The following is a 24,849-nucleotide window of genomic DNA, read 5'->3' on the forward strand; positions in this document are numbered from 1 at the left end:
CTTCTTCCCTTGCCCTACTCCCGATAGTCTATTATCTGCAGAGCACTCAGATCATATCACTTCTTTTCTGATGTGTCTCTGCCTCCAATCAATGTCCTTACACGCCCGTGAATTTTTTAGTAGTTTAATTTTATCTAACAGGAGGGACTGGTATTACATTTTTTAATTTCTTCTCTCCCCACACTCCCTCTCTTCTCTCCTCCTTTAGACCCCAAATATTATTTTTATTATCCAGAGAAGATGCTAGAAAAATTAAAATAGAAAAAGAGACTAGTTGATAATTCACCACCAAATAATCTATAGTTGACACTCAAATTACACCACATGAGCGTTACCAGCCATACACACATATTAGGATCATGTATATAATAAATAAATGAACAGGACAATCATTTGGTGAGCTTTTAAAATTAATTTATTTCAGAACAAAGGGAATTATAAAGTGAAATCTTCTTATAAAATACCCTAGTGAGCAACATAGAAACATTGTTCTGTGTTCATTAATTTCTAGATATTAGATATTGGTCTTGCCTCACAATTTACTGTTAGAGAAATTGCTAGCAAGAGAATATCCTTGTGTCATTTGCGTTGAAAAGAAAATAAGGCTAGCAAAGTGAATCTGAAGTATAACTTGTTCATTTGAAGAAAACAATGACTCTGGGATTATTAAGACTAAAAGATAACACATGTAGGTTTAAGAGTATATGAAAAAATTTAACACATTTTTATTTATTAGTAGAGGATAATTAAGATTATGTAATCATATATATGTGTATATGTCTAAAGTTAGGTGACTATGAGTAACTTGAAAGAGTTAGAAAAAACTAAATAAAACTAATGGTGAAATATTAAATACTTGTTAGTTGAACTCTGTTTCTAAGTCCTATGATGCCAATGCAGGTCAGTGAAATCCATTTCGCATTGCACACATGAAAAATACTAGAATATATATCACATATGGCTGAGCTGAAAGAACAGTGAGAGAATACTGAAAAGGCAGAAATAACAGTAAGATGAAGAAGCTCTGAAACCTACTTATCCTGTAAAATATCTAAGCAACCTTCCAATTTCAGCCCTGAAATGTAAAGAGCTTCTAAATCATCACTCTTATCCTTACAACAGCAACAAAAAAGCTGAACAAACAAAATCAATTACCTTTTTTGGTCCAATCAAAAAAATTGAAGTTGCTGAGCAATATACCATATCCTGAAATCTAGAGAGAGACATGTGAATACAGAAAATTATAGCCAAGATTAGCTTACCTAGACGTAAGCTAATGGAACTATCACATGAACAGGCAAGAGAAAAAAAATCACATGATCACAATAATAGGTGAAGAAAAAGCACTTGACAAAATGCAGCACTCATTCATGATGAAAACTCTCAGCAACCTAGGAATAGAGAGGAATAACTTAATAAAGAATATCTACCAAAAAAAACCCCAACAGCTAACATTATAATTAATGGTGTGACACTAGAAATTTTCTTGCTAAGATCAGAAACAAGGAAAGGATGACCTTTTCACCACTCCTTTTCAACATTGTATTGGATATTCTAGCCAATGCAATAAGACAAGGAAAGAAAATAAAAGGTATACAGATTGGAAAGAAGGAAATAATGCCATCACATATATGTAGGAAATCCAAAAGAAGAGACAAAGAGAAAGAAACCTCCTGGATATAATAAGTGATTATAGCAAGGTTGTAGCATGAGATTAAAACACAGAAGTCAGTTGCCTTCCCAGAAATAGAGACACAGATATAGAGAACAAACGTATGGACACAAAGGAGTGGAAAATGTGGGGGGGGGGGGGCGGGATGAATTGGGAAATTGGGATTGACATGTACACACTAATATATATAAAATAGATAATAGGAACCTGCTGCATAAAAATAAATAAATTAAATTTTTAAAAAAGTCAATTGCCTTCCTTTATACCAGCAACGAACAAGTGGAATTTGAAACTGAAAACATAATATTATTTTTTTTAATTTATTTATTTTTGGCTGAGTTAGGTCTTTGTTGCTGCACATGGGCTTTCTCTAATTGCAGTGAGCGGGGGCTACTCTTCATGGTGGTGCGCGGGCTTCTCATTGCGGTGGCTTCTCTTGTTGCGGAGCACGGGCTGTAGGAGTGCAGGCTTCAGTAGTTGTGGCGCACGGGCTTAGTTGCTCTGTGGCATGTGGGATATTCCTGGAATAGGGCTTGAACCCGTGTCCCCTGCATTGGCAGGCAGACTCTTAACCGATGCACCACCAGGGAAGCCCATAATATAATTTTTTTTTTGCGGTATGTGGGCCTCTCACTGTTGTGGCTTCTCCCGTTGCAGAGCACAGGCTCCGGATGCACAGGCTCAGTGGCCATGGCTCACGGGCCCAGCTGCTCCGCAGCATGTGGGATCCTCCCGGACCAGGGCACGAACCCGTATCGGCAGGTGGACTCTCAATCACTGTGCCACCAGGGAAGTCCCCATAATATCATTTTTATTAGCACCCCCAAAATGAAATGATTATATAGAAATTTAATAAAATATGTATAAGATGTATATGAGGAAAACTACCATACTCTGATTTTAAAAATCCAAGAACTAAATAAATTCCATGTTTATATATAGGAAGACTCAATATTGCCAAGATGACAACGTTCCCCAACTTGACCTAAAGATTCACTAAAATCCCAATCAAAGTCCTTGAAAGTTATTTTGTGAACATAGACAAACTAATCCTAAAGTTTATATGGAGAGGGAAAGGACCCAGAATAGCCAACACAATATTGAAAGAGAAGAACAAAGTTGAGCTGAAACTACCTGACTTCAAGATTTACTATACGCTACAGTAATCAAGACAGTGTGGTATTGGTGAAGTATAGACAAATAGATCAATGGAACACAATAAAGACCAGAAATAAACTCACATAAATAATGCCAACTATCTTTGACAAAGAAGCAAAGACAATACAATGGAGCAAAGATAGTCTTTCAACAAATGGTACTGAAACAACTGAATATCCACATGAAAAAAAAAATCTATATACAGACCTTATACCCCTCACAAAAATTAAGTCAAAATGGATCATAGACCTAAATATAAAATGAAAAACTATAAAACTCCTAGAATATATCATAGGAGAAAATCTAGGTGACCTTGGGTATAGCAATGACTTTTTAGATACAATACCAAAGGCACAATCCATGAAAGAAATGATTGATGAAAACCATTAAAAACTTCTAAATTAAAAACTTCTGCTCTGTGAAGGACACTTTCAAGAGAATGAGAAGACAAGGCACAGCCTGAGCAAAAATATTTGCAAAGGATATTTTGATAAAGGACTGCTATCCAGAATATACAAAGAACTCTTAAAACTCAAAAATAAAACAACAACACAATTAAAAAATGGTCAGAATATCTGAAGATACCTCACCAAAGAAAAAACACAGAAGCCAAATAAGTATATAAAAAGATGTTACACATCATATGTCATTACAGATTTGAAAATGAAAACAACAATGATAAACCATTCACACCTATTAGAATGGCCAAAATCTCACTGACAACACCAAATGCTGGCAATGATGTTCAGCAACAGGAACTCTCATACTATATGACATTCTGGGAAAAGGCAAAACTATGGAGACAACAAAAAGATTAGTGGTAGCCAGGAGTTAGGAGAGAGGGAGGGATGGCAAGGCAGAACACCTAAAACTGCTCTAAAAAATAAAGTCTATTTTTTTCAAAGGGATAAAAGATCTGAACAGATGCCTCACCAAAGAAGATATATGGATAGCAAACAATTACATGAAAGATTATTCCCAACCTTATCTGTCATTAGAGAATTGTAAGAAAACAACAGTGAGATAACAATGCCCACTTAATAGGATGGCCAAAAAAAAAAAAAAAATCAAAAGAAAATTGACAATACTAAATGCTGACAAGGATACAGAGCAACAGAAACTGTCGTTCATTTCTGATGGGAATGCAAAATGGTACAGCCACTTTGGAAAACAGTTTGGCCGTTTCTTATAAAGCTAAATGTAGTCTTACTATAATCCAGCAATTGTGCTCCTAAATATTTACCCAAACTATCTGATAACTTATGTCTACATAAATACCTTCATGTGAATATTTATGGCCAAAACATAATTGCCCCAAATTGGAAGCACCCAAGATGTTCTTCAGTTGGTGACTGGATACACTGTAGTATACCCATACAATGGAATATTCAGCAATAGATAGAAATAAGTTCTCAAGGCAGGACATGACATGGAAGAAATTAAGATGCATATTGCTAAGTGAAAGATGTCAGACTGAAAAGACTATATACTGTATAATTCCAATTATGACTTGACACATTTACTGGTGGGTAGGAGTGAATTTTTCCTTCTGTAGTACTGGAATAGCTCCTTAACTAGTCCTCCTGTCTCCAGCCTTACCTTGGCACTGAAATAGCAGTGGCCTTTATAAAACAAAAAGATGATCATGTCATCTTGTGTTTATAATACCTTAATGGCTTCTCATCATCTTAAGCATAAGTAGAAATATCTTAGCTTGGCTTATAGGTTGTTCATAGTGTGGGCCCTTTTCCAACCCAATCTCTGACAATTCCTCTCACTTACAGTCTTATTTTTGCCAAGCTCTAGTTCTCCATACAAACTCTGACTTTTTTAAGGCTCCATGTTTTGTTTTTATCTTATGAGGTTATGAAGATAGCAATAGGAGTTGTGATGGGGCTACAAATGGAGACACCCAGTTGCTAGAGGTAAGTCTTCAAGACCAGAGTCATAGACACAGCCTCTTAAATCCATTTGTGCCCATATAGGCAGGAACCAAAATGAGTCTGGAGCAGAGGCCATGTGTGAGAGGAATAACTTATAAGATCCTTGGTTCTTTGTAAAAGAAGGCATTCAGTGGGGATCATATGAGATATTCCTCTGCTTGTCCGGGATATTTAGTCATTCTGAATCAGTTTTATGCTCCAACAAATTCCATATGTTTCCAGTTGCCAATTTCTTGTGTGTTCTCGTAATATAAGCATAGGAAAAGAAATTCAGACATTAACACCATACACGTTCCTCTTCCAAAAAAGAGTAAAAATTAAAAATTAGAATTTTATATCCAAATCTCTTGAAAAATTTAGAAAAATACTTAATAAAAGACAGGTAATTCTTCTTAAATATAATGGCTTGGTATAAAATATTTTAATGAAAATAATTATAAATTATTAAATTTAAACTCTGGCTTAGGAAATCTGGTAATTTATTTCTTAAGGATCACTTATAATTAAATTATAATTAAATTGAATTATAATTAAAATGAATTATGATTAAAATGAATAATAATTTCCAACTTATATAAAACTGGTTCGAATTCCTGGGCACAGAATCCATAGCTTTTGACTTATTAACCTTCAAAAACAAATGAAGAGACAAAGCCAAATCAGCTGATTACCATATTTCAAAGTTAATTTCTCTTGTTTCTACTTTCAATTTAAATTCTGGAAAATTTATTGTTATTCAATCATACAAGCTAATTTTTAATTTAATATAAAGTTTTTTCTTGATTTTACATACTCTACAAGCATTCTCAAATCTCTACTCCCTATCAAACACGTTAAGAATTATAAGTCATGGTCCTGCTTTTTTTCCCATTCTCATTTGTCATCCTAAAGCACTGTTGTCAGTACCAAATCCTTACCTTACCATTCCATACCAAAGTAAGTCAATTTTCAAGACTTGAAATGCACTGAAGCTAGACTCCAAGGCTAGGTTTTCAGATACAAAAGCATCTCCCTAATAATTCTTGGAGATTACACCATTTATCTTTAAAAATTTCCTGCACAGAGAACTGACTTTAATTCTGTAACTCTTTCTCAGAGTGATATTTTTGTCAGAATGCAGGACAAGTCAAAATGTTCAGGCTTAAATAAACAATAACTTAAAAGCAATCCTTAGACCCCCATCTGGAACTAATTTACATCTCATTTGAACTTCTGGCATTATAAAGCAACAACTTTTATACTGCATTAATTTAAAATTCCCATTAAATTGCTCAATCTCCATGTTTTTATGGGGCTTAAATGTTTTTTATGTCAATTTATTTTGACCATCACAGGAAATAGAGCAGGGAGTAGGGGATGGGGGATGGGACTGCTTCAGAAACTATGGCTATATGAACAAATTTTTGTCCCCTGACTAGATCTGTTAAATTTTTTAGTTCAGCTAGAAATCTTAGGAGTTGAGAAGGAGGAGAACATAAGAATCAAGAGAAGTCACCATGAGATGACATTGAAGATAGATAGCACTTCTGTGCTAAGACCTCTTTTCTTTATCTACATTGAGCATCTTAACTATGCCCATTGCATTTGCCAATCACTAGAAAGTATCATTCTAGCAATTATCAACTCTCTCCAGCTTCATGCTATGATGTCAGCTGCCTATGGGACAGTGCTTAGCAGTGACTGGGACATGACAGGCATTTAATAAATAAATGTTGAATGTATGATAGATGGGTAGATAAATAGAAGCATAGAAGATGGATGGATGGATGGATGGATGGATGGATGGATGGATGAATGGATGGGTGGATGGATGGGTGGATGGATGGAGAGATGAGACTTCTCTACCTGGATGTTTTCATTAATGTCTCATGTTCAACGTGTTCAATCCAACCTCACTTGCACTTAACTAATTTCTCCATTATATTCTGCCTCAGAGAATCACTCAGACTTTTATTCCATATAGACCAATCCCTCTCTCACACTTTGTACAACTAATCAGTGAACAATTTCCATAGGTAGCCAGCTCAAATTGAGCCATCTCCCTACTCAGAACCTGTGTGTGCCCACAGATTTCACTGTAAAATCCAAGCTCGTCAATGTGACATATAAGCTCCTTCATAGTCTGGGCTGTGAAGAACCTCACAACCTACCCCCTACATAGCTCCATCCACACACCACTCAACCTACGCTGAACCGCTTGTGATTCCTAAATGAACCAGGGTCTCCCATGACTCATGGGAGGCCTTTGAACATGATGCTCTTTGCTTACAGTACTCTCCCTAAGTTAGCAATTTCAACTCATCCAAGACCTAGCTCACAATTTAGGTCTAATATGAAGTCATTGCAAAGATCTTGCTTAGGGAATCCTCTGTCTTGCTTTCTTTCATGTCTAGCACAGTGATAAATAAATATTTAATGATTAAATAAATGTGTGTAAATCTCATATATGTGGGGAGGAGAGAAAGACTTAATGACAGAGCCATACAAGAAGCATTTGAAAATATTAAATTTAGATATCAGTAAATCTGAAATCTGATTTCTGTGCACACATCTTTGCTCTGAGCCCCTCTCCTTAAGATCTGACATTTCAGAGGATGAAAAAGAATATATATGTATAATTGAATCACTTTGCTGTGCAGCAAAAATTAGCCCATTATAAATCAACTATACTTCAATCAAATTTTTAAAAATTAAAAAAAAAAAGATCTGACATTTCAAGTCACACAATTTCCGGGTGCTTTTTTTGTCATCTCATTTCCAGGGCAGCCTATTTCCATAACCTTTCAGTGAAGAAAGGGCTTTTAGTCTGCTTTGACTAGGGGTCCTGAGATTCCAAAGTGCCACATTCTTGGTTTCAGCCATATTTGCAGCTGTTAAGCCCAAACTTCAAAGACCTGTGCTGTCCTCGACAGGTCCTTCTAGATCAAATCTTTGTGCTGAGATTTCCGTAGTTCAGTCCTTGATTTGAGGCACAATGGCCCAAGTTTCTTGGGGGAGGCTAGTGTAGTCAGAGAAAGAGAAGCCTGCTAAAAGGAAGAACATGAACTTGGGGCTTGGTGGTTGAAAAGAGACCCAGGAATAAAGTACAAAAGACCAGAAGTGTCAGATCCAGGGGGTGGGGAATAGGGAAATTTTATCTGGAGGCTTGATTTGACAGGAGGATGATTGAGGTCAGGGTGAGGGAAGGAAAAAGGTAAAACTGAACTTCCTCTTATATTTTAGCCAAACCCCATCCATCTGAAAGATGGAACAGAAGCAATCGTAGGATTGACACTTTATACATATGACTCTGATTTTGTCTATTACACTTTCTCTTCTGGAAAACACAAGGTTTTCTCGCTTTGAGGCACTTAAGTCGGTTAGACTCACCTCACTCTGGCCTTCCTTCTTTTACCCAGGCATCATAACAGGACTTAGACAACATTCTAAATTACCCACATGTCTTTTGATTGTTCCTGGAACATGCAAAAGTGCACATTCTCAGCTCCTCGAAAATAGGAACCGTGTCTTATTTTCTGTGCTGTCTTCTTCACTGCCTAAAATGTTTCCTGACATTCTATTCTGTGTTGTTGAAAGAAGGAACGTGTTAACGACTGAGGAAACTAGTAAGAAAACAGTTGCTTATCATATACTACTTTATGTCTGTATCATTGCACACTTGTTTTTTTCTTTTGCTCCATCTTTTAAAGACCTTTTCAAGAGAAAAACAAAAATCTTATTTATATAAAATTTCCTTCTTGCATCTTGAAATTCGTATTCTCTTTCTGTGTTGCCATGGTTTCTGGTCATGGATATTCCCTCCACTGAGGATGAAGAAATCTAGTCATGAAGAAAAAATGCACTCTTCAAAGCATGCCTCTTTGTCAGATGTAAGCTCATAGGGAAAACAATTCCAACCATTCAGAATTAAATCATATCCATAGAAATATTAAAATATAGTGGTAAATATTGGACATTAGAAAAAGCATGCATTTTAAAGTCAACAAACCTGGGTTCAATCAGTTCTGTCACTTGACTGCTCTGCAAAATAGACAAGTTTATTTACTTTTCAGTTCAGGTTTCTTATGTGTAAAATAGGAACATTAATTCCTACTTTTGAGAGTGTTTATGAGAAATAAATAAGCTTGTAGTCAATATTCAATACAAACTACCCTTTTGATAGTTAGCATTCCAGAAGTTCCATTAGTGTCTTTATTTAAATCATAACTAAAATCTACTTAATGGTATTTTCTAAGAGTATATACACTTTAATCCAACAGCTCATATAGTTATTAAATAGGTACTTAGTTCTACAAAATTAATGTATTCAGCAATAAACTATCTCCACAGGTCTAAGGTAGAATTCGCTCTATTTCTGTAAGTAAGCTCATTTTTATTTCTCTGACGCTTATGAACACTGAAGGTTTGGAGTTAAACTTAGGGCTGATAGTAGTATGAGGTCTGGGGCTGTGGTTTCCTCTGGCCCGAGAGAAGGGGCCTGGAGGGTCCTGTAGGTTGATGAATCAGGTTTTCAATAGACATCTGAAGTAGGCATTGAACCTGAGAAGTGGTGCTATATATTCACTGGAAGTTCCGCTGTAAAGAAGATGTTTTCAGATAATAAAAGCACACTAGAGTACCAACCTGAGTACAGTAGTAATACGGGGGCCAAATAATTTATCCAGATTTTAATTGTTTCCTCATTGGTTTCTTCAAATATTTATTGAGCACATATCATGTATCAGGCAGTATGCCAGCCACGGGAGATAAAGGTGAACAAGGCTTAATCTCTGATCTCAGGTCACTCACAATTTGTAACACATAAGGTAGTATAAGTGAATAATTTACAAGGCAGCTGTGCACGTTCTATAATAGAGAAGAAACAAGTGACAATTTCACATCACATAGGGAGTGATTAACGGCTTGGGAAGGCCAGGGGAGACTTGAAAGAGGAGGTGATCCTTCACTGGTTACCACAAGTAGAAATGCTCTGGTGAATAGTAACATTATCTATGAGTCTATTGCTTTCTAAATACATCTTTTTCCCTTTCATTGATTTAGTTCCATTCTGGGTTACCTACTTAATATGCTGACTAGTTTTTAGCTTCTTTGGACTTTCCAGGGTGCAAAGTTAAAAAAGAAATCAGCCTGAAGTTATTTATGGGACACTCAAAATGAGTAAGGATCTCTGCATTGTATTTAAAATAATAATTATTAACCTTGAAAGCAACCTTGAAGAAACATACAGCAAACCACGTTCCGATGAAGCCAAATGATACCATCAGGATGATTGCATTTTCTCCCTGGGTGTTAGTACACCACGCATTACAGAATGAAAGGAGTAGGGTCAGTGCCCCACACGAAGGCAAGAAAAGAAGCCCAGGAGTGTTCAGAAGCGTCTAGAAACTCACTTTTTTTCTAGAGACATTTCAAGCCTTTATTTTCACCAGGGTTTTGATCCCTTTTGGGGTCACAAAAGCAGTGTTAGGTGACTAAACAATATATTTTCTTCAAAATAGACCCTGTTTCTAAAGTACATACAACTTTCTCCCTGAAATTTTTCAAATTAAGAGTCTAGTAACAATAGAGGAGTATACCAATAAGACTTGTCAGCTTTCTAGTGGCAAATTCCTCATCTGTAAAAAGAGGGGCTTCCACTAAATGAGAGAGGGTGACACACTGGTGTCAGACAAGTGGGCACATATTTCAGGAAGAAATGTAAATAATCTGAGCCTCAATTTCTTCCTTGAGGTACACACATACATATAATATGTGTATCCATACACATAATCACATGCATATATTCCATGCTATGGGGCAATGAAGAGTAAACATATACATGTAAAGATACAGCACAGCACCTGATCTGATAGCACACACTCAATAAAGGAAGGTGGATAACAATACCGAAAACACTGCACTATTTTTTTCTTACTGTTTTCCCATTATAATTTTTATGATATTGTTTAAATTGAGGCTGTGCTTAGTGAAGTGAGGAAACCATTCCCAGTGGTATTAAACTCTTTCCTCTTTCTCTGTTTCATGATTTTTCACATATTTTACTTATTGTGACATTTTCCCTATCACTCATGAAATTCAAACTGAAAGCAATTTAGTGTTGACTCTTGCCACCCATTTAAGCTTGGTAATGTATACCATTGTTTCACATTTTTTGCTGGCCAAGTAGTTACAGTGTAAGTAGTGTAATGAAGTAGAAACGGGAAGAAGAGGAAAAGAGAGACATTCTATCTTCTATGCATCATAATTTTGAGAAGTTTCACAAATGGGATACTGTGTAAGTTTATTATAATGTTTTTTCATGGTTTTTAAGTTTTAACATGTGTATTAAACATTGAGAAGTTTGGTTGTAAAAAAATAGGAAAAATAATTCAGATAACGGGCAGTAAATATACTTACAACCCAGAATGGACTCTGATTATGCTAGTATTATCCATATCTGCTTTCTTTTCCTATAACAAAAGTTTTTGTTTGTTTTTCACAGCATAATTAAAACTCTTCGTGAAATAATTGCTCTAAATTTAATAGACTCTTGTGGAAGGTCATTTAAAAGTATTTAAAAGTTACCTGGTCCTACAATTTAAAAATAAATATATTTTGTATGAAAGTCCTGCAGGTTACCGAATAAAAACCATATACATCACTTAATACATATTCATAATAACTTTTCATTATGATATGAATGTAGGAGATAATGAGCACCATCTTAGCACAATATGAAGTTAAGGGATTTCACTGGGTGTGTTACCAGGATCAAAGGCAAGTTCAAAAGTTAGTCAAAATGGGCAGGTGAAAGTTAATGTTCCTTGAAGTACTCTCAATTGAAGCAGAAATTCTTTTCCTATCCTAAAAATTCTGACCTAACTATTTTAAACACTTTTCAGCTGGATTTTTTCCCAAGATAGTCAACTGACCACGATTCTATAAGCACATGATAATTTTCCCATAATAAATGCTTATTGTTGTATGCTACTGAGTTTGGGGTTGTATTTGTTACATGGCAATTGCTAACTGATACAGAAAGAAAGGAAAGGTTTCATAAAGGAGGTTATATTTGAACTAGATTTTGAAGGATGATTAGGATTTTATTAGTTAGATAAGGACTTTCAAGGCAGCAGTAACAATGTGATTAGAGGCATTAAGAGATGAATATGCGTGATGTTAGTAAGGAGTACAGTCTGGTGGGGTGATGTAAGGAGTGCTATGGGAAATGATTGAAATTCATGTTGCAGAGGTATATGAGGATCCAGGAGAAGCAAAAGAATCAACTATGAGCCACAAGGTGATATTGCTATCCACATATTATAGATGAGAAAGCCAGAGTTTGGAAAGGACAGGTAATTGGAAACTGCTTTAACTGAGAACACATTCAATATGCATCAGTAAAGAGATAAAAGTTCCTTTCAGACAAAAAGGCTAGATTTTTAATAATAAGGATACATCTTTAAGAGACCTAGAGAAAAGACAATGATCACAAATATTTAGGAGGTCTCATATGCTTAAGTACCTTACAACACAGTTGTATTATACAGATTGTTAATCAAGTTGTTTCATGATTGTATAAGTGAAAAATAATGACATACATAATAGGATTTTTTTAAGAATATGAGTCTAAAAAGTAACCTTTGAAAGTTCTGTCTGAATCTCTCTTGAATTTATCTCTTAAATTTTTTTAAAGTATAAGAATATCATGTGTGTTAGTTTTCATTTACCTTGAAAAGTTCGTTTCTTTCTAAAAGTTGGTTTATTGCACAGATTACATCCAATCAATTTTCATTTAAAAATATCATTCTAGTCATTAAAGCTGGTACTCCAGATGTCTGCCTCATCGTGATAATGACATCAGCAATTATTTTGAAAAACTATCCCAATCTTGTTAACCTTTAGAAATAGTATGGCTATTTTAATATAGAAACTTTCCCATCTAACTCTTGCTTATAAACAGAATTTTATCCTATTTATTTATTATCTTGATGTCGCTTTTAATAATATTTCTTTCGATTAAGTTCTACTTAGTGAATTTTCCGTTTTGTTGGAAACTAGCTTACATTGATAATCATGACAGACAGGAAATAACCTAATCAACTACTATACTTATTATTGCTCATTCTGCTTTAGCCATACTGGCTTGCTTAATATTCCTTGAGCATATCAAGCACACATTCCTGCTGCAGGGCCTTTGCACTGGCTGTTCCCTCTTCCTGAAGCACTGTTCCCCCCACATATCTTCCCTCATCTCTTTCTTCTATCACCTTCTCATCAAGAATTACCCTGGTCACATCAAGAATTACCCTGGTCACCCAATCTTAAATAATAACTCTCACACTCTCATCTCCCAATGCTGAATCCCCTTTACCTTGCTCTTCCTATTTTATCTGATAGCACTTAACACCTCTAACAGACTATTGTAATTTATTTATTATTTTTATTTTTTATCTGTCTCCTCCTAGAAGAATATAAGCTTGGTAAGTTCAGAGATCTTTGTCTCAATTGTTTACTGGATTATTGCAAACACCTAAAACAGAACCTGGCACAGAGAAGTCACTCGAAAAATACTTATTCAATGAGATGAGGTCAGCGAGCGTTTGGGGAAAAGATGTGAGAGTTCGTTCAAGTTTTAACGGAATCATTGGCTGCTGTGTGGAGAGTAGTGTAAGGGAGTACTGGGGGGTGCAGTTAAAATAGGGACACCACTGAGAAAGCAATTGTATTAGCGTTAAGAGGTAAAACCATGTGATGAGAGTAGTCGTGGTGGAGGAGGTGAGACTTGGTAAGATATATCCCATATGAAAATTATATTTCGTAATAAAATTATAATAAAACTAGGGATGAAATAATACTGGTGAAGTTTTGTAATTGCATCAATAAATGGTGAATGTCACTTACGCACCTCAGACAATTGAAATAACAATAAAGCCTTTAGCAGATATCATTTCCAAAGATGTAAAATTATTTTCATTCTTTTGACTAATAATTTTACATTATGATATTATTGAAAACTTAATAATATATAAAATGCATTTGTCTTTTCCATGAATAATCTGTGAGAGATGAAAACATGTTTTCAAAAATGAATATATGACATGTCCATTTTTCAAAATGGCTTTTGATGATTTTTACTGCATTTGAAGTAGATTGAATTTTTTTTAAATGTAGGATTCTTTTGTTAAAATAACCATGACATAAAGATGTAGATCCCTTTAAAAATGTGTAGATTGATTTCATTGATTAAGCCGAGCAGCACTGCCCATTGCAAGGTGACAATCTGAAACTAAGCCCAAAACCCAGGAGTCAGCAGGAACGACGTTATCAACAGCAAAATGATAACTCAAAGGTGCACCAGAATCATTTTTATATTCTTGGAACAAATTGTTTAAAACCAAACCCCAAAACTAATTTACTCCAATATTAGGCAAAATTCTAACAAGCTTGTTAATACGGCTTATCCATCTTTGGAATAATAAAAGTAACAAAGTACATTTATAGATAGGTTATTAGAGGTAGTCTCGGAAACCGTGGCAAAAAGATAAAGCCATGGGGCTTTCCTGGTGGCGCAGTGGTTGAGAGTCCGCCTGCCGATGCAGGGGATGCGGGTTCGTGCCCCGGTCCGGGAAGATCCCACATGCCGCGGAGCGGCTGGGCCCGTGAGCCATGGCCGCTGAGCCTGCGCGTCCGGAGCCTGTGCTCCGCAACGGGAGAGGTCACAACAGTGACAGGCCCGCGTACCGCAAAAAAAAAAAAAAAAAAAAAGAGAGAGAAAGCCATGGTATTTCAGGGAGGAAAATATTATATATGCATGTATATGAAAAATTATATTTATATAACCAAAAATTAAAAATACGCAAAAGCCCTAGCGCTTTAGAATTGTTTTGCCTCAATGACTCTACAGCTTCTAAAAGTATCGCCACATAACTACACAGGGCACTAATCAAGATTCTTAACTAAGATCCAAACGTTTAAGAGTGATTTAGTTCTACTCGGTATACTTGGTTTTGAAAGGCAATGGCCTGTCTAAAACATTTTATAAAGATTTCTTTGAGAAATGATTAAATTTAAATGGTCTGGGAACTGGGGTACTTCAAACTTCAGTTATGTAAAAAATTTTGTTAATTTCAATAGCTCATGGCTTGAAGATGCCAGATAAATGAATTTTTCTAGGTCACAACCTTTTGAGTTAAAACTCCATGTTCTGACAAAATGTGAAACTCTTTGAATACTGTAAGCAGTTATGTTGACTAACACTGACAATTGAAAAACAGAAGAATATCTGTCTAGGGCTTACAGTTTCTTACATGAAAAAAAAAAGACAGTCTCAAGAGAGTGGACAGTGACAGACTCTGCAAGTTGAAGATCAAACCACACGTACACTCACTGTGGGAAGTATTATAGGGTCAGTGGCCTTGCTACTTTAGGCACTGCAAATATTTTGGCTCAAATTCGGCCTCACACTCTGTAATTAGAAAGAACATTGCTGCTTTCAGTCTCCAGCCAAGGCACGTTTACTTGTAGTCTGTTTTATGAGGTTTTCATTGCAATTTGCACTGGGATCTCTCATATAAACCACTGCAGTAGGAGGGTATATACCCTGTTGATCTTAACAGAGGCAACGGACAAAGGAGAGGCTGACAGTGACTTTCAACTCAATAGTCTTGTTTCTCCAAGGATTATCTTTATAGACTACTACATAAAGGGCATTTCAGTAAAACTACCATAATAGACATTTTTAAATGATAAAATACAGTAGACATTGATTCTTTAGTTAAGGCCAGTGGGATCCCAAAAAGACCATCAAGGGTATTCAAAGGGCTGGTGAGCCTGCTGAAATTATATACTAGACTGTGTGTATATACATTTTTCCAGGGAAAGGGTCCAAAGCTTACATTCTATTTTTAAACTGTCTGTGATACTCTCCTCCAAAAAAAGTTTTTTTTAAGATTAAAAACCATTGTTTTCAACTATAACACAAGAATAAGAAAATGTTCAGCATGTGTCCCATCGGTTTTTTAAGGACAATAGAATCCACCTCTCTCAAGCATCGCTCTTTTTCTGACTCACCTTCTAGTTAAATATTAGCCAGATGGCCTTGGCCTTAAATTCAGTTTAGACAATGGAGAAATTACAGGCTTCGGAAACAGCCTCTTGAATTCACATCCTGACTCAGCTACTAACTAGCTAGGTGAGCTTAATTAAATGAGTTAACCTCTCAGAGCCTCAGTTTTCTTATCTGAAAAATGGGGTCAATCCTAGTACCTGCCTCTCAGGGGTGAAGCGCTGGTCAAGGAGATCATGCAAGTGAAGTGAATAGCATAGTTCCAGATCCTGACAGTAAGTACTTCATTGGCCTTACTTTTGAGAAGCTTTAGTGATTCACTAATAAAATCTGTAATTTTGAGTATTTTTTATAATACAAATATCTTTTCATTACAGTAAAAATAATCACATTTTAACTGGTCTTTATCAATCATTATCAGTATTCAAACTTTAGACATCCATATTGTAATGCTTTATGGCTACATTCATTGTTTTGCTAAAAACTGTATATGTGCGCATTTTCACATTGTGATGTTTTTAACTCTGTGACTAAAGGAACAAATCTAAGATGTTCATTAATGCACAACAAACCATTAAAACATGACACCAATTTTTAGGCCACAATATGAAATTTTAAAAATATCTGAATAAACATAAATCGATATATCGGGTTTATATTGGGTTTATATGCCCAGGAAACATAAAACACATATAGTTGTATGGGCTATTTCTCTTTCCTGATGAGGGTAAGAACTATAAGAAAATTAACAAATTTGATTGAAATGTTGTTCTTTTTTTCCACAGCTCTTGTAGTGAGATTTCTGACCAAACGGTTCATCTGGGAATATGATCCCACCCTCGGTAGGTCAAATTTTGTTTCATCCTTCTCTCTGATCAAAGTTTTGACCCAAAAGAGAGAATGACATTTTCTGTTGCAACATTTTGAAGCATCTTGCAGCTATTTGGGAAGTGCTGTATCAAATCACGCGAAGAAGCCCTGTAAGAAGATGGATGTCGTTGCATGCCATCTGTGCTTAGAACCCTGTGGAATTTTAATGCATAGAATGAAATCAGGTCAAACCAGAGACAAGGAGGAAATGGGTACAACTTGATGCTCTTCCATCAGTAAACGTAGCATCATTCTAGTGGGAGAAAGAGGATGCAGCGGTCGTGGCTAATTGGGTGTGGGAGAGAATGGCATGGGGAGGAGAGGATAACAGTAATATAAAACTTGTGAATGCTCATTTTGGGAAAATGTATAAATAAACTATGTTTCTCCCCCTCCTCTCTCCAATGAATCTGATTTAAGCCTATTTAAAAAATTAAAAAGCAGCAAAAATTGATATCTCTGGATCTTGAAAGCAGCAGTAGTGTTCATGGATGAGGTATTCAGCACATGTATTTTTCATAGTCCAAAGCAGAGTACTTATTCGTAATCTATTTCGTTCTCATCTTCAAAATAACACTGAAAATCCATGGGTTCCAAATAAGCTATGATTTGACTCTGAATTAAGCCTTTGAGTTTTTGTTTGGTATGCTTCGGGACCTCCGCTGGTTTTGTAAAGGTCAATGTCTTTGAAATGCATATGAAGAGAGAGGCGCGTACATCATTTCATTACCAGGCACAGTGTCCCAGATCGAGCTGGCCTTACTCAGAATGATGAAGTGGGGCAAGGTGATTCCTGGTTTGTTTTCGTGTTTATCACTACAAGGTTACACACATTCAGTTTAAAAGGGGGCTTTCTTTCCCCTTGTGCCTCCTTTCATTGCTTTCACTCATTCATCTGACAAGTATGTATTAAATGCCTCCTATGATGATTCTAGGTGCTGAGGATAAATCAATAGGCAGACGGAGAAAACATGGGCTTTGGTTGAACTTACGGTCTAATGAAGAGAGAAGAGTCAAAAAACAAATATATACATGTCAAATAGTGATAAGCATTACAAAGGGGAACTGAACAGGGAAGGGAATAGACAGTGATCTTATATTTTATCTAATCTTTAACTTTTTAATCTATAGAATTTATTTTACTGAGAAGTAAAAGGTAAAGACCCAACATCTTTTCCAAATAGTTGACCGTCTTCCTATTATTTATTGAACCATCCCCACCTTTCCCCACTGCTTCCAATGCTGCCTTTTTTTCATACATGGGATCATGCATGTGAGGTTGCAGTTCTAGATTTGCTTTTCACATCCAATGCCAGTACCATACTCTTTTGATAATTGTATGTTCCTGAGAACATGTTGAAACCCAGTAGAGAAAGCCTTCCTTCTTTACTTTTTTACAGAATTATCTTGGCTACTATCTCTAGTTTATTCTTCCAGGTCAATTTTTAAAACTCTATCATAACATGACATAATTTTTATTGGAATTGCATTAAAACTATAAATTACTTTGAGAAGATTCACAGCTTTAAGATATTTAATCTTTTAATCTAAGAGAACAGCATGTCTCTACATTCATTAATCATCTCTGTTTCTGCTTTTAAATAAAATGTTTTTCAACATCAATAATTTTTGACATGTTTTAATATAGCCACAATCTAATCTTAAGATGACATATGTGGATCTAAAAATGCACTTGGTTTGAAAAAATCATTCATTATCTATTGTTTGCCCCACCTAAGTAAATGCTTACTCTCCTCTTATATTTTTATTACTTATCTAAGTTTTATAAAGATTATAGTCCCTGAGAATCTTGATAATTTATGGGAGTTTAATAGAAAAATACTAATTTTATTTAGCTGTACCAGTACATCTCAATGAAAGATGAAGCTTCTAAAAAATGATCTCATAAAATTTCTGAGCTCTCTCTGAATACGTTCTAGTAACTAATGTTCCTTTTGAATTAGTCTTGGGTGAACCATTTTCCCTTTGGTTTTATTCCTTCTGAAAAACGACAGCTATTAATAGAAATCTCCTGCATCAGTTATCTGTAGCTCGGGCTTCCTTCACTAAGAATAATGAAATTTGGGCTTCCCTGGTGGCGCAGTGGTTGAGTCCGCCTGCCGATGCAGGGGACACGGATTCGCGCCCCAGTCCGGGAGGGTCCCACACGCCGCGGAGCGGCTGGGCCCGTGAGCCATGGCCGCTGAGCCTGCGCTTCCGGAGCCTGTGCTCCTCAACGGGTGAGGCCACAGCAGTGAGAGGCCCGCGTAGCGCAAAAAAAAAAAACGAAGAATGAAATTTTATTGAGTGACCTTGTACCGTGCTGCTCCAAAAGGATTGCAGTTGCTAGGCAACAAGAGTGCTCATCTGACTTCAGGAGTATCAGATAGATGACTCACTCCCAGGTGAGGCTTTTATTCAGTCACCCTGGAAACTGGATGTGTGTGTGTGTGTGTGTGTGTGTGTGTGTGTGTGTGTGTGTGTGTGTGTGTACACTCATGTACTAGAAGTCACTAATGTTCTGGCCTACAGGAGTTTCCAATCCATCTGATTCAAGATGAACCAAGCATTTCCTGTATGTAACTCCATACTATTATTATAGAGTTTCAAAAACACCACCCAAAGGGAAAGCTACCTAGAAAGTAAAACGGCATATTTGCAAAGGACAGTTTTGAATTCTGAATGCACAGCCTTCCTCCAAAACATGGGCCTTTTTTCAACCTGTAACAGAATTATTGCTCCATGAGACGCTGAAGACGATGAACACCACTCAACATGTTAACAACACAGGAATATCTATTGCTCTGAGCTAATTCTATAAAGAAAATGCTTGCTACAGATAATTCTTGCTTCAGATAATTCTATAAAGAAAACAGCAAGTGATTCCCAAAATTTAGATATTTTTTTTTAAGGAGAGGAACTATCACAGGAATTCCAGTTAGGGACGGAGGCTGAGGGAAAATTAAACATTCGGGTGGCACATACATTTCATAAAAGAAGGAAATATTATTAGCCTCCAAGTGTTTTGAAGGATATAATCTAAGAAAAAATTCAATCCCTTACATTGGACAATTTTAGTTTTCCTTAAATTTTTCTCATTTCACCACAGACCAGTGAAATCTTTGTCAGAGGCCAGAGCTGGTCTGTGAATTGCATTCGAAAACCACCACTGGAGCCTACAGGATTTGGGACTTGGACCACCTAGCCAGGAAAAACCCCTGATGGATGGAGGTGGCAGCAGTGTTCTGGGTGCAGCACAGCTGCTGTGTTCTGATTAGATTCCAAAAAAAGAACTGAATCTCTACCTCTGAGAGTCATATTACCTTCAGAAAATGCTGATCATGGTAGAGAACACGGACAAAGGCTTAGATCGTGTACAGTTGTGTGTGTACGTGTACTTACGCTTGTTGGGGGCAGTTGGAGAGAGAGAGAGGCTGCTACTACCCAGGAGGCACCCTACCCTGTGTTTGAATGGATTATGGTTTCTACTTGGTTAGTAAAGGCTCAGACAAGAGTGAGGGTAGGAAGTGGGAGACATATTGGACACACTGACACTTTGATTTTGAGATTGGCTCTTCCTGCCTGCGTTACAATTCCCTCTGCTTGGAAAGGCTCATTCTAAGAGAGAGACAAACCCGGAACAAATGCTCTCAACTGGATACTAAAGCAGAGGTGCTCAGACAACTCACAGAACTATTTAATGTTGGCACAGCAAGGAACTTTGAGATCGTCATTTGGCAAATAAGGAAGCAAGTCCAAAGAAGTAAATTTATCCAAGATTACGTGGCTAGTCTGTGGTTAGACCGCAATAGAACTCCAGTTAGTACAATTCCCACTATAGCATAAATAAACATTACTGTCATTGTTACTGTACTAGCCAAGTGTCCATATTAATATGTTGAAATTTGCAGAAGAGCCAAATTAGTGAAAGGATTAATCACACAAAACATCCCTTTGAGCATCAGCTTCTTTTAGTATACAAAATATACTTCTGTTTATAAAATGGTAATGAATATAGGTTATAAATCATGTATCTCTCATATACAGTGAACTTCAGATATATGTTTTATATATATATATATATATATTTAATATGCCTAATTCCATCTTGAAACTAATATTGACCTTACAGTATACAATATTTGGTTCACTTCAAAGTATCTCTTAAACAATCATTCTCCCTAACACTCAAGAAAAGAGACTAAAAATTATCATTCTCTGTTAGTATGAAAAAAAGAAAAGTATTTCCACCCTCCAAACACATACACATTTATTCTCATGTTTTAGAATGAATAGTAGAATTTCACTCCAAAGTACTTAGTACATTTTTTAGAATTATCTTCGGATAATTCTAGCACACGATGTACAAGGTTTTGCCTCTGTAAGCAATGTTTCCACTGTTTTACATGTAGACATGGGTTCCTAATGAGAGAGAGAAGGGGCTTAAAGAAAAAAATGCTTCAAATGGCATGAAACCAGTGTTCAGCTTAGATGAAATCACTGCTGCCACCCGCTGCTCTGTCTGTGGCTAACATTCCCTCATTTCCTGCCTTTCAACGTTTCTGTTTCGGTTAACAAACCGCCAAAGAATCGCACAACTTCATACCATTTTCATTATATTTTATTCCCCCCCCTACTGTGACCTTCTGTGGTTGAAATACATATCCTATTTATCATGGGGGCAACTGAGAAAAATGTCCCTGTCAGACAACTTTTGGTGCAAAGAGATGGGCTAGAGCCCGGAACTCTTGTTTTCCAGGCTCCAGGGCTGATGCCAGTCCTTTGAAAGGGAAGGCAGTGCAAAGGTCACTGCAGAGCAGTGGAGAGAGAAACAAAAAGGGCATGGATCCTAGCTGTGTGCTGCCCTCTGGCCTCTCCTCTTCAGGCTGGAGCACTGAAGATGAAAAGGAAATAACTGAGAGAAAACTTCTAGATGAGTAGCTACTGTAAATGGTATTTTAGAGCATTCAATTAGACAAAACAATAATCTCCCATTTAACATAGAAGAGTAGGGGGATGGAGTGATCTAGAATTGAGAATCATTGTACATACCACATAGGGATTACGTATTATAGGAAAATGACAGTAACGTAAAATACACTTGTTAAAATCTATTGAACATAATCCCATTTTCATTTTTTAAAATGGAGGAATAGTGATTCACAATAGTATATTAGTTTCAGGTGTACGACATCGTGATTCAATTTTTTATAGATTACACACTATAGAAAGTTATTATAAACTATTGGTTATATTCCCTGAACTGTACATTTATTTACAATAGCCAAAATATAGAAGCACCCTAAATGTCCATGGCCAGGTTATCATTTATATGCAGAGTCTAAAAAAAACAAAACAAAACAAAACTTCATTTTAAAATTTTATTTTTCAGAAAATACATTCGCAATGGGCCATGCCTATGGCAATGATCATTATACACGACTGATGGCAGGTCGAAGCCTAGCTTGGCTATAGCTTATGTTGCTTAGTTAAGTTTCCTTTCTGTGGCTTCTATTTTGAGTAGGAGACTTGATTTACAACAAAGTTACTTAAAACTGTGGTCAGAAAAGAACTGTAAAATAGTTGATGAGCTGAAGAAATGAAAGTCAGAAACATGAGACAGATAGAGAGGAAATGAAATAAAAACACTGGTTTACTGGCTATCCTGATGAGAAAGAAACTTCTAAGTTTTAGTTAGTTGCTTGGTTAGTGATTTGGGTACCTGAAGTGCAAATAATTGAGTTAATTGAGTTAATACTTCAGTTAATCATGCTGCCGTTTTCCTGGCACCATGTCATGTGTATGTGAAGCCTTTATATTATTTCACTTTATTTTTCCTGCATCCCCTCTTCTGACCTTCATTGCCCTCCTCTTTCCCATAGGTACATAATCTAATACGGTTGCTACTTAGCACAGTGGTTCAAAGCCTAAACTCCTAAAGCCACTCTTCTGGGTTCCAGTCTCAACTGTACCTACCACTTAACTCCTGTGTCACCTTCAGCAACTTATTAAATGTTGTTGTGCCTCAGTTTCTTCACATAAAATGGATCTGATAGTAATACATACTGCATGAAATATTTGTAAGGAGTAAATGAGTTAACATAAGTAAAGCGTTTAGAACCATTCGTGTTCAAATGATAAGCAGTATGTGCTAGCTAGTACATATTTTTTGAAAAAAGTATTTTTCTATATACGCATATACTTTAAGTTTATATACATTTTATCATGCTGTAGATCTACCTATAGAGGTAATCATGTGGTTTTTTTTCTTTAGTCCTTTAATGTGTTAATTGCACTAATAGTTATAAACACTTTGCATTACTGAAATAAACTCTACTAGTTTATGATGTACTTTTCTTATTACACTGTTGGATTCAACTGGGTAATATTTTATTTAGAATTTTTGAATCTATGTTTAAGAATAAAATTAGGCTACAATTTTTTCTCTTTTCTCTTCATATTACTTTTGCAATACTTCTTGTTGGGGTTTGTGTAATGGGTAGCTATTCTTTTTTTCTGTTTTTCTGGAACAGCTTCTTGAATGTTTAATAGCAACCTCCTATAAAGCCAATTGAGTGTAGTTATTTCATTATGACAAAGAGAAATCTACAATCAGCATTTAAATTTCCTTACCCACTATTGATCTACTTGTGTTCTGTTTCTCATTGCAACAATCTGTGTATTTTTTTCTCTCACAAAATTTATCAAGTGTTTGAAATTTGTTTGGTATACAGTTCATAATATTATTTTATTTTTATTACTATTTCACCGGAATGTGTAATTATTTCCCCTTTTTATGCTAAATTTTGTTTGATCGCCCTTCTCTCTTAATTTATTAGTCAGTATTGCCAGATTTTTACCTTTCCTCCGCCCACCTTTTTTTTTTTTAATTTTTCAAGCACCGTGCTTTGGTTTTGTCAACCTTATCTAATGTTTTCTCTTTTACTTCTTTCCTCATATCTTCTTGGATTTATTCTGTTTTCCTCTTCTAACAGTTGAGTTGAATAATTTGCTCACTTTTTTCAGTTCTTCTTTTTTGTCATGTCATCATTTGGAGTAAGACAAGTACATTAGCTCACTCAAACCTGCCTCTGGTCTCTTCCCCCGCCTCCAACCTGATATATTGTTGTTATCTAGAACTGTAATTCTGGATTGCTTTTGTTGTAGTTTCATTGCTTTGCTTGACTCCATTAGGATCCTGAATTCAGTTTTGCTGATGAGAAGCCCAGGGTCAATCTGAATCACATGCTTTTGTAGGTCATGTGCTTTTTTCCTTTAGATCCTTTAAAATTTTCCTCTTTGTCATTGATATCCTTACATTTTGTTGTAACAGGTTGAGACATGGGACTTTTTTCCTTGTGTGTCCTGTTAGTTCTTTTTTAAAATTTATTTTATTGAAGTATAGTTGGTTTACAATATTGTGTTAATTTCTGCTGTCCAGTGAAGTGATTCAATTATAAATATATACATGCTTTTTCATATTCTTTTCCATTACGGTTTATCACAGGATATTGAATATAGTTCCCTGTGCTATACAGTAGGACCTTGTTGTTTATCCATCCTATAAGGTCAGTCCTTTTGATATGAAGTTGTTCAATGCCTCTCATCCTAGGAAATTCTCAGTCACTACAACCTCAAATATTTTCCATTCTTCTATGGATTTTATTCTCTCTTTGAGGCTCATTTTAGAGTAGAAAATAACATGTCTATTTCTATTATCCATATCTCTTATATTTTACTTTCACATTCGCCTTCTTATCATTTACTAGTGCTTTCAGGGAGAGTTCTTCAACCTGAACTTCATCAACTTAATCATTTATTGAGTGCTTTATGACAATTGTTCTAGTTTTCATGTAGAGCAGTACCATTTTAACTTCTGGTTTCCATTTCACGTTCAGGGGCTCACTCAGCCACCTAGTGCCCTTGGCCCTGCTAACTTCTCCTGACTCCAGCAGAGCTTGGGGACTACTCTGATATCATCCTACCAGCCTCAGGCTGGTATTGAACTGCTGCCATTTTTCTACCTTGAAGAGGCAACATGAACTCTGCTTTGTTCCCTCTCCCCTCCATGCTGCCCAGCCCTCCTCCATGTTGGGTAACTGTTCCTCACCAACCCCCAGTCACTGGGGTCCAACCACCTTCTACTGCCCCAAGGGTCC

At 36.1% G+C, this 24,849-nt stretch overlaps 1 protein-coding gene across 4 annotated transcripts in view; it reads left to right on the forward strand.

The window, feature by feature from the left end:
- RERG (RAS like estrogen regulated growth inhibitor) overlaps window positions 1–24,849 on the forward strand; it is a 107,287-nt gene that overhangs the window by 78,257 nt on the left and 4,181 nt on the right. For 2 of the 4 annotated variants that reach the window (XM_079938093.1, XM_079938092.1), the window contains one exon: window positions 16,606–16,662. In XM_079938093.1, the coding sequence (XP_079794219.1) occupies window positions 16,606–16,662 (57 nt within the window). Of the gene's footprint in view, window positions 1–16,509; window positions 16,663–24,849 lie in introns of those variants that run through there. The other 2 variants (XM_079938090.1, XM_079938091.1) reach the window with 1 other exon arrangement.

This window comes from Stenella coeruleoalba, assembly GCF_951394435.1.
Source record: "Stenella coeruleoalba genome assembly, chromosome: 11".
In the NCBI taxonomy this organism is placed as follows: domain Eukaryota; kingdom Metazoa; phylum Chordata; class Mammalia; order Artiodactyla; family Delphinidae; genus Stenella; species Stenella coeruleoalba.